General features: G+C 38.7%; 1 protein-coding gene across 1 annotated transcript in view; it reads left to right on the top strand.

Moving 5' to 3' along the window:
* Positions 1-13,509, top strand: part of PDE11A (phosphodiesterase 11A) — a 383,893-nt gene that overhangs the window by 143,208 nt on the left and 227,176 nt on the right. Inside the window, exons 3-4 of the mRNA XM_014834082.3 lie at positions 5,804-5,893; positions 11,738-11,878. Coding sequence (XP_014689568.3) covers positions 5,804-5,893; positions 11,738-11,878 — 231 coding nt within the window. The remainder of the gene's footprint in view (positions 1-5,803; positions 5,894-11,737; positions 11,879-13,509) is intronic.

Raw genomic sequence — 13,509 nt, 5'->3', positions numbered from 1 at the left:
CTTTCGTGGAGTCTCTGTGAATAAGAGGGATGGAATTTAGAACTGCTTCTGGATGTGAGAGGGTCATTTTTCTTAAGTCTCAGGGGTGGAGGATGGGGCCAAATGGAAATAAGGTTGTTGGACGATATGACTGGTACCTGCATGATTCAGGTGCTCAGTGGACCAGGGTCTCTAAAAAGTCAAGGAAAGTAGGAACTGATGCTGCAAGGCTGCTGGCCAGGAGCTGGACTCAGCCTGTCTACCCTCAGATACACTTGGCCTCTTGGGGATATTTTAGCCAATACTAGCTTCAAAGAGAGAGGTGAGAATAGTGGAAAGGTACTCATTCCAATTCCTCTGGGGTCTTAGCTTTGTTATCCAGGGGCAGAAGCAGAAGCACCTACATCCCTCTGTCCTAAGGGAAAGTGGAAGAAAAGTGAGCTTCTCCTTTATTTGCCATCTTGCTCTCTCTCATTTTTTGTGAATGAAATCCCTACTCCCCAATCTCTTTAGAGTGTTAGTTCTTAGGGTGGACAATTTCAAAAAGTATGTAACTGGATCAGCTACTCCATGCCAATGTTTATTTTTAAAACAAAGTTGTTGCTCTCTGTCTCTGTGTATTTTATTGGAGACTGTTTTCTTCAAAAAGGGCACAGCACTGATAGAAAAAGGCATGCTTTAGCCAAGAGTGTATATACTTTGGTGTGAGCTGACAAGGTTCATTTATGATTCTGATTCTTGAAATAAAAATTTGACCTATTGTCTTTACTGAATTTGCATAGAAACAAAATTGCAGCGAACCAAACTGTACCTCTGGAAGCAGAAATTTCCTCAGGAGTCAACTTCAAACTCGTTTTTTACTATTTTTGATATTGTTTCTAAATGATGTAGAAAATGTTTCATTATGTGAAAAGTACGTGACTGCTTCCATATTTTGATAACTTATTTGCCAAATAACTCTACTTGAAGAGTTTATTTAGTGGTTGAATTACAGCTGTCTTCAAACATTCCCAGTTTCAGATCAGTGGGGCCTGAATCCATGAAGCTTTGCCTTATAGTTAACGCCTGAGGACAGAAGGGGCTTGAGAGCACAAATCTCAGGATCTGCCCAGAGGGAGGTGTTGCATGATGGTGGGAAAACACTCTCACCCATTAATTTGGCTAACAGTGTGGTGGCTTTTCAAGCTGTTTTGCCTTCAGAAGTGGGGTTCATAAAGGGAATGGCTGCAGGCCCCTCACTGACAGGCTCCCTCCAGTGTAGACCTCCAGTGTTCTTTAATGATGTACGCTTGGACCAGACCAGATCACGGGACTTTAATAGCCTTTCCCTGTGGTTTGTAAGTTTGAAAAGGCTCAGTACCTACTGTCTTTCTTTAGGACATTGATAGAAGGTCCCAGTACTCACATTTTATGCTTATTAATGATAGTTTTCATGAGTTTCCAGGGCTAAAGTGACTTTTTCACACTGTTTAATGGGTTTCAGTTTAACTCCCTTTCTGAGTGGGATGTTGTAAAGATTAATTAGCCAATGTTCATAAAGTGCTTTCAAGCTGAAAAGTGCTGCACAAGGCTGTGCAGACTCATTAGCTTCTTAGTCATTAAGGCTTTTTAGACCTTTTGGTATTCAGAAACTACATGGTGAAGGCCAAATGAGTCTTTTTTTCTTGGAAGACGGAGACTTCAGAAAGAGCCAAATAGAGTGGTATATCTTTTTTTTTTTTTTTTTTAAAGACATCTGTTGCACTGGGACTGAAATAAAGACATAAAAATATTTTGTTTTTCATTTTCTTCTATCTCCTTACTGCTTCAGCTTCTGCTTACTTTTTCCTTTCAAAATATATTTGCCTGCTTCTCCTGCATATTTATTTAGAAACTGTGGGTCATGTTGTAATACGGAGTTGAGTCTGGCCCCAGAGTATTGAATTGTGGTGGTGATGAATGACACAGGGTAGATCATTCCTTTTGTAAATAAAGATCCCCTCTCAGTTTGCAGTGTGTCATTAAGGTATGATACTGTGTCGATCCACAGTAATCTTTGCTATGTATATATATACATAGCTATAGATATATATCAGAGTTCTATATGATTCAGTTAAGCCTTTGATTGAGGCTGGAAAAGTACAGATTGGCGGCTAAAGATGGAAAGAGGTCCTAAAAGAAACCAGAGACAAAGGTGGATAATCTACAAAGAATTAGATCAACAGCAATTTTTTAGTAGCATCAACTGCACATGATAGCAGAATAATATCTTCTAAGTACGGAGAAAAAATAGCTGTCAACCTGGAATTGTATACCCAACTAAATTACCTTTTAATGTGGATCATAAAATAAAGACCTTTTTATATAAAACACAAAGAATTTATCACCAATGCTAAAGGATATTCTAAAGCATTGTATTCAAAAGGAAAGAAAATTATCCCAGAAGAAAGGAAGGATATGCTAGAAGGAATGAAGAGGGTAAAATTGGTAAACATGTGAGTAAACCTAAATAAGCATTGGCTAATAATAATAATAATGTCCAATTTGCAGTACAAAACAGGATAGACTAGAACAAAAGTAACATGTATACCAGGAAAGTAGTGTTGAGAGTTAAGGTGTTACAAGGTTCTTATCTTATTTGGCAGGAGGCTACAGATGTTAAATTCAGATTTTATTAAGTATGTACATAACATTTCTAGTTTAATCACTAAAATAAGGGAAATGTAATGTAGCAGAGGGGAGAATCAATGGAATGAGAAAATAAAATCAGTAGCAACTGGCTCAGTAAAAAAGGGAGTAAAGAAATTTAACATGGATTCTAGTAATTCTTCCTGGGGCTCTTACCTTACAATTAGGAATACTAAGTATCTATGTTGTGGAGTTCATATATATATATATACACCTACAGGATGAATGAAACAAAAACCACAATAGTCTTAATGATATGTGAACAGGTACTTCTGACTTGAGATAAAGATCTTTAGTAACAGTATCACATAGATTATACAGGGCATATGTTACAGGAGAGAAACCTTAAATGTGGGGAACTCAAATCTTTTATGATGGACAGTAAGCCTGCCTAACCTCTGCCCCAGAGGGAGATGTTGTCTTCATAATAGTGCATAGTAAACAATTCTGCTCTTTGCTCTTGAAGAAGAGACACTATCTGTTTTCCAAGGCTGTTCACTATACAAACACCCTTGTAAGACAGAGCCAGTGCCTTTGTTTGTAAGATGTCCAGAAATGTGAGAGACCCACGTGGTGAATTATCTCCCAGTAACTTTGGATAAGTTCATAAAGCCTCAGTTTTCTCATCCGTAAAATAGAATTAATAGTATAACATATGTAGTTGTGAGGATCAAACAATATAGTACATATAAAATGCTTAACGTCATATCCAAGGGCTTTGTCAATATCAATTACTATTACAAACGATCATTTCTTGAGTAAGACGTGAGCATGTTTATTGAATTCTTTGTTTACCCTGGCAAATAGAATATTGTAGCTCACTGATGTGTCTAATTATTTGAATCACCAAATATCAGAACTAAAAAGGACCAGAAGGATTACCATGCAAAACCAGGCATTTTCAGATAAGGAGATAGGTTCAGAGCGGTTAAGTGACATAGTCACTTTCACACAGAACAGCCATATAAAGGCCAATGGTCATCTGATTTAAAATTCAGATTCTTTTTAATTATACACAATGCTTGCAGCTCAATAAATATTCGTATTACAAATGAATTGAAGCAAGCCTATGATATATTAGGGAACATTTCATATGTTCATTTTGTCCTTCTCTTCTTCCTACTTGCTTGACCTATAATACATCTTAAATTTGGCCCCTGAAGGCAAATAAATACAGGAAGCAAGGGGTAGAGGGAGTGAGAGAAAGAGGGAGGGAGGGAGGAAGGAAGGAAGGAAGGAAGGGGTGGTGAGTTAAATTAAATAACCCGTATCTCCTCTTCTCTTTCACCTCCACCATAGTCACTGTCCCCACGGCAGAGAAAAAAAAACAAAAAACTGTAAGGAAAGTGCTTTCTGTATGTGTAGGTGATGTTGAAAATGGTCTCATTCTGGCTAGAGGCAGGGAAATTCTGGCAGAATATCTGGCAGCTTTATGTCAACAGCTTTATACTGACTTATTGACAAACTTCCTAAGGCATGAGGGGGAGTAGTAAGGAAGGAGAAAGAGAGGTGACAGAAATAACATCCAGTTCTGGAAGGCAGCATGTTGTAAGGAATTATCATCAGTAGTAGAATTAGATGACCTGAGTTCCTGTGTTAGTTTGGGCAAGTTACTGAGTATCCTGATCTCTAAAATGTACATGAGGTTCCTCCATGAGGAGTTGATGTGCGATTCAAATGAAGAAATGAAGTGAGAGTATCTGGCACATAGCAGGTCCTCATTAAATATTAGTTTACTTGGAATCAAATTCAGTGGAGGAGTTTATCCTGAAAAGATCTGTAAAAATCAACTCACTGATTTTGTACCTCTACTTAATACCAATCCTGCTGTTTCTCTCCCTTCTTGAGAGTGGGGTCCCGGCGTTAGCTTCTACAGCATTCTGAAACACTTTCAGGGACCCGAGGTCAGAGTTGAGTATGCCCAGGTAGCCAAAGCGAGATTTTAATAGGAAAGAAATGATAGGGCATGTGAATTGCCTTTTATCTTTTGTCCGCCTCAAGCCTCTGCAAAATGACCTCCCACGCCAGGTAATTCTGTTCTGGGTGTCCCAGGAGTGTCTCACAGGTGCTCCTGAGCAGGCCTGCCCTCTTCTGGGCGTGGCAGGAATTGCTCTGCTTTGCTGCTGCTCTGTACCTCTTCACAGGGCACCACAGTGTGTGGGGTGTGTGCGTGTGTGTGTGTGTGTGAGAGAGAGAGAGAGAGAGAGAGAGAGAGAGAGACAGAGACAGAGACAGAGAGAGAGAGAGAAAGAGAGTGATATAAAACATGCTTTCCCCTCTGCTTTAGAGGAGTCCCAAAGCAATGTCACTTGTCACAATGCCCTTTGTTGTGAAGAATTTAGGGGAATAATTCTTTCGATTTTTCACTTGGGGCATTCTTTCTTCTGGAATCAGAGATTCTGGAAATGAATTTGAGTGAGAGTGCCAGGCAGTACTGAAAATTCCTAGACCTGGCCCCCTGTGATGAGAAAGTCTTTGTTAGAATCAGGCCCATCACGCCTAGCTGTTTCTTCCCGTAGGAGGAGCGCTCTCTTAAAAGATCCCCAGCCTTTCCTCAAACACCCTTCTGTAGGACCATCCCACCAATTTGCATTCATGGCCAGTTATGTCAGCAGAGCAGTGGACACAATTTGAGCTCTTTTGCATAAGGCTACTAGGCCCTTTGGCCCCTAAGTTCCCACTGGGCCCATCCTAACGGACATAATCTGCAGCTGACAGAGTTCTAGGGTCAAACTGAGATCCCTGCTATAGACACATATGTACAAAGAAATTGACTTATACCCTGCCTACCTCCAAATGTGAGTGTGGGCATTTACCTTAAATTCTAGATATATCAGTAGTATTTGTTTATTCATTTTTTATTGATCAAAGAAGAAATACAAAGATGTTTTAGACGCAATTACTGTATCATAGCCATCATAGTCTGTTGCTTCCCTTCTTGTCTTCATGGATGTGACCATCCCTACTCAAAGCTTGACTGAGGCTGTCCTATAGTTAACTCTGAAAAATATCCCTTCTGAAGTTAAGATACTAGTATCAACAACTCCATACTCAGTCTTTATGGTTGAAGGGAAAATATTACAATCAGGCACATGCAGGAAATGTGGAAGTTGGTTCAGTGATGTTTTAATGTTCTTAACCCTCTCTTTGCCCCCAGGTTATGCAGATGTATCTTCCATTTTGTGGAATCGCTATATCTAATGCTCAGCTATTTGCTGCCTCAAGGAAAGAATATGAAAGAAGCAGGGTGAGTAGAAAGAAACATTGCTGAAAACTCTCAAAGCTCTCTGTCTTTCAAGTGTCTGTGAGTCATTGTGTCTTTTAAAAACAGCAGATGATCTTTGAATAGGCCAGGAATCTTTTTTCCTTGTCTAATCCTTCCACGGTTTAGACATCAATTCAAATGGTTGAAGTTCCCCTCTAAGCAATAAGCCCAAGTGGAAGTGGATACAAATTCTCTGTTGTTTGGGGGGAAATAGTAGTACCAGCTTCTTTTAAAAAGGAAATTAATTTCACATCTATACTGTAAGGCAGCAGATATCTTGTTGCTTACTTATAGCTTTGAAACAATGACACAATTTAATGATATTTTTACAATTTAGTTCCTTTAGGAAGCAAGGTAAGTTATGACTGATTTCACTGCACTGCACCAATTTTGGTTTTGAATTGAAAGGTTTTCTGGAAGAGTATCACAAGATAACTGGACAATAATGGAAACACTATTTTATAGGATTATAAAGAAACATGCATGGGGGATTGATCGCATATGACTTTACCAGTTATAGAGCTAAATAGAAAAAAAAAAAAGACCAATGCTCAAAAAAATGCTAAACTATTATATAGAGATTAAATTATATTAGGCTTGCTATGCTTTTAAATATAGGAAATTGCTGTCACAATTTAGAAATATATTTAACAAGATGGTGTTCAAAAAGATTGGAAACCCTTAGTTAATCTGGTAATCAAATTGATTAAAAATTTTCTTTGCTAACATTATGATTTATGAATGTTTCACAGTAAACAGATAAACACAATTGACTACCACAGCCATCTTCTTTAGCATAACATACCATACCTTTTCTGTGACTGGGATCCTGTTTCCATCTTGAGCCACATGTCTTACCATTCTCCTCCTTTCATTTGGCACTCCAGCAACATAGTCCTCAGTTTCCAGAAACCGATCTGTTTCACTTTCTCATATCTTTAGCCACATTTCTCCCTCTGCTTTCCACCTTTTTCCTCCCACTGCCATTTGCCTTGCATATCCTTCAGGACCAAGCTCAGTCTTCCAGTTACTCTTTCCTTCTTTGCTTACTCTTTTGCCTTGTATACACTGCCATTGTTCTATTGTGGATACTTATCTCACTGTATATTTGTTGATGGGCCTCCTCTCCAACTACAATTTGAACTCCTTAAGGGATGCTTCATGTATTATTAATCTTTGCATCATCATATATGGCACAATTCATTCACTCATTCAACAAATATTTATTGTGTGTCCTCTTCAGAGAACCTATTCAGGTACTCTATTTGTCCAAAGTCCCTGACCTCATAGAACTTACTGTTCTAGTGGGAACAATAGGTAATAGAGAAGCAAACAAATAAAAAATAATATAGCGTCAGGTAGTGATAAATGCTACAAAGAAAAGTAAAGCAAGATAAAGGGATAGAGAGAGGTCACTGAAGGATAGTTTGGGAGGATGTTTATTTCAGATGGTGATCAAGAAGGTCTCTGAAAGGACATGATATTTGAGCAGAATCCTGAATGAAATAAAGGAGCAAAACCACACAAAGATCTGAGAAGAGCATTCCAGGCAGTGGAAATATCAAGTGCAAAGGCCCTGGGGCAGGAGAAAGCTTGCTCTGTGTGTCTAGAGAGAAGAGAGGAAAGACCTTGAATAGCCAAAGCAATTCTGAGAAAGAACAAAGCTGGAGGCATCACACTTCCTAAACTATACTACGACGCTATAGTAATCAAAACAGTATGGTTTGTTGTTGTCAGTGCCATCAAATCAATTCCAACTCCTAGCAATGCTGTGTACAGCAGAGTGGAACGCTGCCGTCATTTTGCACCATCCTCTCACCTTCTGGTGTTATATCAGACAATGCTCTGCTGCTGTTGATAGGGTTTCCATGGCCAATTTTTTCAGAAGTGGGTGGCCATGTCCTTCCTAGTCTGTCTTAGTCTGGAAGACTCTGCTGAAACCTATCCACTATGGGTGACCCTGCTGGTATCTGAAATACTGGTGACATAGTTTTCAGCATCACAGCAACACAGCTGCCACAGGATGACAACTGACAGATGGGCAGTGTGGTTCCCTGACTGGGAAATGAATCCTGGCCACAGCAGTGAGAGCATTGAATCTTAACCACTAGACTCCCATGGCTGGCTAAACCATATGGTACTGGCATTAAAAATAGACACATAGATCAGTGGAATAGAATCAAGAGCTCAGAAATAAACCCAGGCATAAGCAGTCAACATATATTTGACAAGGGAGCCAAGAGTACTCAGTGGAGAAAAGATAGTTTTTTCAGTAAATGGTGTTGGGAAAACTGTATGTTCATGTGCAAAAAAATGAAATTGGACCCCTGTCTTATGCCACTCAGAAAAATTAGCTTGAAATGGATTAAAGACTTAAATGTAAGACCTGAAATTATAAAAATCCTAGAAGAACACATAGGGGGAAAGCTCCAAAGATTTTTTGGATTTGCCGCAAAAGCACAAGCAGCCAAAGCAAAAATAAGCAAGTAGGACTACATCAAACTAAAAATCTTCTGCACAGCAAAAAAAACAATCAACAAAATGAAGAAGCAACCTATGGAATGGGAGAAAATATTTGCAAATCATATATATCAGATAAGGGGTTAATATCCAAAATATATAAGAAACATACAGTTCAATAGCAAAAAACACAAATAATCCAGTTAAAAAATGGGCAGAGGATCTGAATAGACATTTTTCCAAAAACGATATACAAATGGCCAACACGTACATTAAAAGATGCTTAACATCACTAATCATCAGGGAAATGCAATTCAAAACCGTAAAGAGATATCACCTCACACCTGTTGGAATGACTATTAGAAAAAAGAAGAGATAACAAGTGTTGGTGAGGATGTGGAGAAAAGGGAGCCCTTGTGTACTGTTGGTGAGAATATAAATTGGTCCAGCCATTATGGAAAACAGTATGGAGTTTCCTCAAAAAATTAAAAATAGAATTACCACATGATCCAGCTATCTTACTTCTGGGTATATATCTGAAGGAAATGAGATCAGTATCTCAAAGAGCTATCTGTACCCCCATCTTCATTGCAGCATTATTCTCAATAGCCAAGACATGGAAACAATCTGAGTGTTCATGGAAGGATTAATGGATAAAGAAATTGTGGTATAAAAATACAATAGAACGTTATTCAGCCATAAGAAAGAAGGAAATCTTGACATTTGTGACGGCATGGATGGACTTTGAGGGCACTGTGCTAGGTGAAATAAGTCAGACAAAGACAAATACTGTATGGTTTCACTTATATGTTGGATCTATGAAAATCAGACCTCATAGAAACAGAGAGTAGAATGGTCATTGTGAGGGGCTGAGGTGTGGGGGAAATGGAAAGATACTGGTCAAAGTATACAAACTTCCAGTTAGAAGATGAATAAATTCTGGGGATCTAATATTCAGCTATACTTAGCAATACTGTATTTTATACTTGAAAGTTGCTAAGAGAGTAAATCTTAATATTCTCACCACAAAAAAAAAGTGATTATGTAAAGTGATGGATGTTTTAACTAACCTTACTGTAGAAATCATTTTGCAATATATATATCAAATCATCACCTTGTACACCTTAAACTTACACAAAGTGATATGTCAATTATATCTCAATAAAGCTGGAAAAAAGAAAAAGAAATAATATGGCTGAGGCTAGGGCAGTGAGAAGCGAGAGATTCCCCCCAAATTAGTGGTGAAATATACAAGGCTTATTGATGTGGGAAATGAGTCAAAATGACTTTTGGCTGGTACAGCTGGCAAGTTAACATTTAGATACAGAAGTTTAAGGTTTTGAAGAGATATCAGGACTCGAGATTAATATTTGGGAATTATCAACATATAGATAGTATTTAAAACTAGGGTACCAGGTGGGTTAATCTGGGGGAGAACGTATAGGAGAAGGGAAGATGTCCCAGGATAAGACCAGGAGCAAGAGAAGGTCACTAGAAGGACTGGGGAGAATGCAAGTGAGGTCAGGAAGCAGGGAGTGTTCAACTGAGTGGCAGGCTTCCAAAGTCTGTTAAATTACATATCATCCTAGATTTTCTTCTCTTTTTCTCCTATTCTGGAACTAGTCAGCTGTGTTATTTGTGAAACTTGTACCACTTGTTAGTAAAGCAGCAATTTTTAATTAGAAACAATAAAATTACTATAATGTGCTTTGTCAGTGCAAGACTCAAGGCACAATTAGTTTTTCCTCTGAGATAAATGTTCTTGTATGTGGGTCCCAGAGGCCCTATCCATGCAGTCACAACAAATTGGAAAGTTAAATAATTGTTCAGTTAATATGATCCATCTGAAGAAATTGTCTGGATAATTAAGGAAATACTGTATTCTCCCTTAATAACAGGGAATTTTGTTGGTAATCACTCAGACAATTGTCTAATTTTTATTGTTATATTTGAATATGAAATTATTGCACATTGACCTCTTACAACAATATGCTATCCAAATGCCAAACAGTCAGGACACACTTCACACTTTTTTTACCTCCTGGTCTTTCTCTTTGCTCTGCGATCATAAGCAACCCATGGCTCTTAGGCATATTCACAAGCTCTCTTTAGAGAAAATGTTACCAAGGGTATTTGGTCCTCTTCTAGATGCTCTGTGAACTAAATTCATTTCATGGATCTTTTAACTCAATCAAATGCTTTTCTACCTGAATAGATTCAGAGAAGAAATTTTGACATGTTTCAAATGGTTTCAGGACAAATCAAATTCATTACTAAAGCTGAAAATTTGTCACATCCCTGAGATGATGCTGAACACCATCTACATGAATGGATGTGAATTTGAAAGCCCATGAAATCCTTTTGTGAGAGATGAGACTTGAGAGTGCATATCTTATTAAATCTATTGAATAAAGGACCCTCTGGCCAATTCACTGGCTGTGTAATTTTCTGATTGCTCTCTGATAAACGCATAATATCTACTACATGTACTTAGTCCACTGTTCTTAAAACTCTGGAAATATCCGTGAAAATAGAAATTCCAAATAAATATTATTTCAATGCAAAAATTGCAAGCTGACTTAGCTGGATAAAGTGACAGGTTATTACAATTTCATTTTTAAATGAGTACACAGTTTTCAAGTTAGAATTTAAGGGTTTTTTCCCTTTAATTTGTATGCTTTTCATTCTGTTATTTTAACAGAAATTTTAATGGTGTTTTCTTTCCTGAGATATATAATAGTGTTGAAATGTTTTCCCTGACAGATTGGCATGAAGCAATACTTCTTATGTAGAGGGATTAATGGTGGTTTTGTATATTTTTTTGGAAGGCTCTGAAACTTAATTAGCATTCACCACTATAATTCTTTTGGAGTTCTGTGAGAGATGTGTATTAATGAAAATGTCTCAAGTTTGATCACAAAGCTCTGTTTTCCTGGTGGTGAGGAAGAGCTGCTTTGTAATTTTCTGAAATAAATGTGCTTTGGAGAAAATCAAGTATTTGTTATTTTAAAAATGTTGGGTTTATACCTAGTTGCATTGCAGAAAAACTACTGTAGGAGGGAGAAAAGCCTATAGCTCATGACTATATGGGCTCATGTAGTCATCAGCTATGTAGGATGTAGTCATATAGCTACATGTGGGATTATATGGACTGGCACTCTTCTCAAGTTGTATTTTGCAGTTCAAGACTGTGTTATAAAACAAAATGATGGAAATATGTCCAAACAATCATAAATGCTTTAAAAATTAACCACATTAAAATATTTATGTTTTCTTACAGCAGAGACTAAATGCAATTTTGAGATAAAAATTTTTTTTTAATTCAGTCCTACATCCACCTAAGTACATCTGTTTCATCTTTCCTAGGCTTTGCTAGAGGTGGTTAACGACCTCTTTGAAGAACAGACTGACCTGGAGAAAATTGTCAAGAAAATAATGCATCGGGCCCAAACTCTGCTGAAATGTGAACGCTGCTCTGTTTTACTCCTAGAGGACATTGAATCACCAGTAAGTCATCTTTTGTCTGTCATATAGCGTAAAAGAGTGCATTAATGGAAAAAAGTTTAGTTTATTTGTAATTAAGTTGTGAAATCATGACTTGAACCATTCTCTTCATGACTCTTTAAACCGTGAGGTGATTTTTTATGACATTAAAGTTTTTTCTTTTACACGTATTTCTTTTTCAATCTTGTTTTGCTGTCACTTTGGAAGCACAGACTCTTATGCTCATGGGGAACTTAGAGATCTGTCCAGCCTTGTGTATTTATAGATGGGGGAAGTAAGGGATTAAATGGCTTACCCAATCTCACAGAGCTAACTGGAAGATAAGCTCGGGTGCCAGTCTCCCATCATATTCAGGCCCTCAGCATCTATGGCTGTGGATTGCAGTCCAGACAATACTCCCCACCCTCCTACGGGGAGGAGGAAGCAAACGAGCGCTGGAGAACAGTGCCCTTTGCTCTTGGAGCCCGGACAGACTGTACGTGAGCTGAGTGGAGTGAGCAGCCTCAGCTGGGCTGTGCTCTGCAGCTGAAGTCTGTCTTGCTGCTTCCAAAGTGCAGTTTCCAGGTTCTTTTACTGCTGCTTGGGACCTGTGGACACCTGCACAGAGCCCTCCAGTCAGGCGGAGGAGGCTCCTTGCCCCTTCACCACAGGGGCTCCTGTCACCCCAAAGGCTGGTTCAAGGCCTCAGGCCTGCTCCACTTGGCTTTCAGGTTCTGTTCAGCCCTTTCGCTCTTTGGGGGAAATCTGCTGGGTAAATACACAACAATATTGAAAATAATGACCATCATCAATCTAATTCTTGAAAGTTAAATGTCTAAACCCTCGGCAGCAATTTAATATCTGTGCTGCAGACTCTCTTCAAAGACAGGGAATTGTGTAGCAATTAAGTGCTGTTTTAATACCTCAGGGAATGATATTTTAACTTGCTTTACTTAGAAAAGGTTATTGTCTTTGCCTTTAGGTTTGTTTTCCTCAAAGAATAAGAACCTTAGAGTGTATTTTGGAGGTTTAATAATAAGTATTGTAAAACTTACAAGATTAAGTTTAAAAAAACCTGTATATGTTTAGAATGTTTGAGTATTTCTCCATATTTTTGCAGAGCTTGGGTTTTTTTCTATTTCAGCAAGTGTTTAAATAAAGAAAAGGCTTTCAATTATACTGTTGTGTAAAATTTAGCTCAACCTTGGGAGAACACCCCTCCCCCCCCCCCCCCCCGTACTTCTGGAGTGCTTCTGGACACTTTGTGAAGCACTTGAGTTCTTTTAATCCTCCCTGCATCCTTATGAGGTAGGTATTATTGTCATCCTCATTGTATAGATGAGGAAATAAGGCTCAGAGTTGAGTGACTTGCTAGGCTCCTCCACCGCCTGACTCTAAAGCCCCTGAAAGGAGTGGGAGGGGGTGGGAGGTGCTCATTGGTGCCTGTCAGACTGTGGGCTCTCACTAAGCAAAGGCAGGAAGGGGTGGCTGCTAGGGCTTCAGCTGCCAGGATTCCCTGAGCCACTCCCAGGTCCCTGTGAGGGCAAGCCGCTGGGGGGTCAGGTGGAATCTGGACAAGGACAACCTCATTGTTTGCTAGTTCAGTTGTAAGTGGACATGAAAGTAATTTAAACCAGCTTAGGGCAGTCATACTT

This window comes from Equus asinus, chromosome 4, assembly GCF_041296235.1.
Source record: "Equus asinus isolate D_3611 breed Donkey chromosome 4, EquAss-T2T_v2, whole genome shotgun sequence".
Taxonomy (NCBI): Eukaryota; Metazoa; Chordata; class Mammalia; order Perissodactyla; family Equidae; genus Equus; species Equus asinus.
This window is presented reverse-complemented; position numbering and strand designations above follow the sequence as displayed.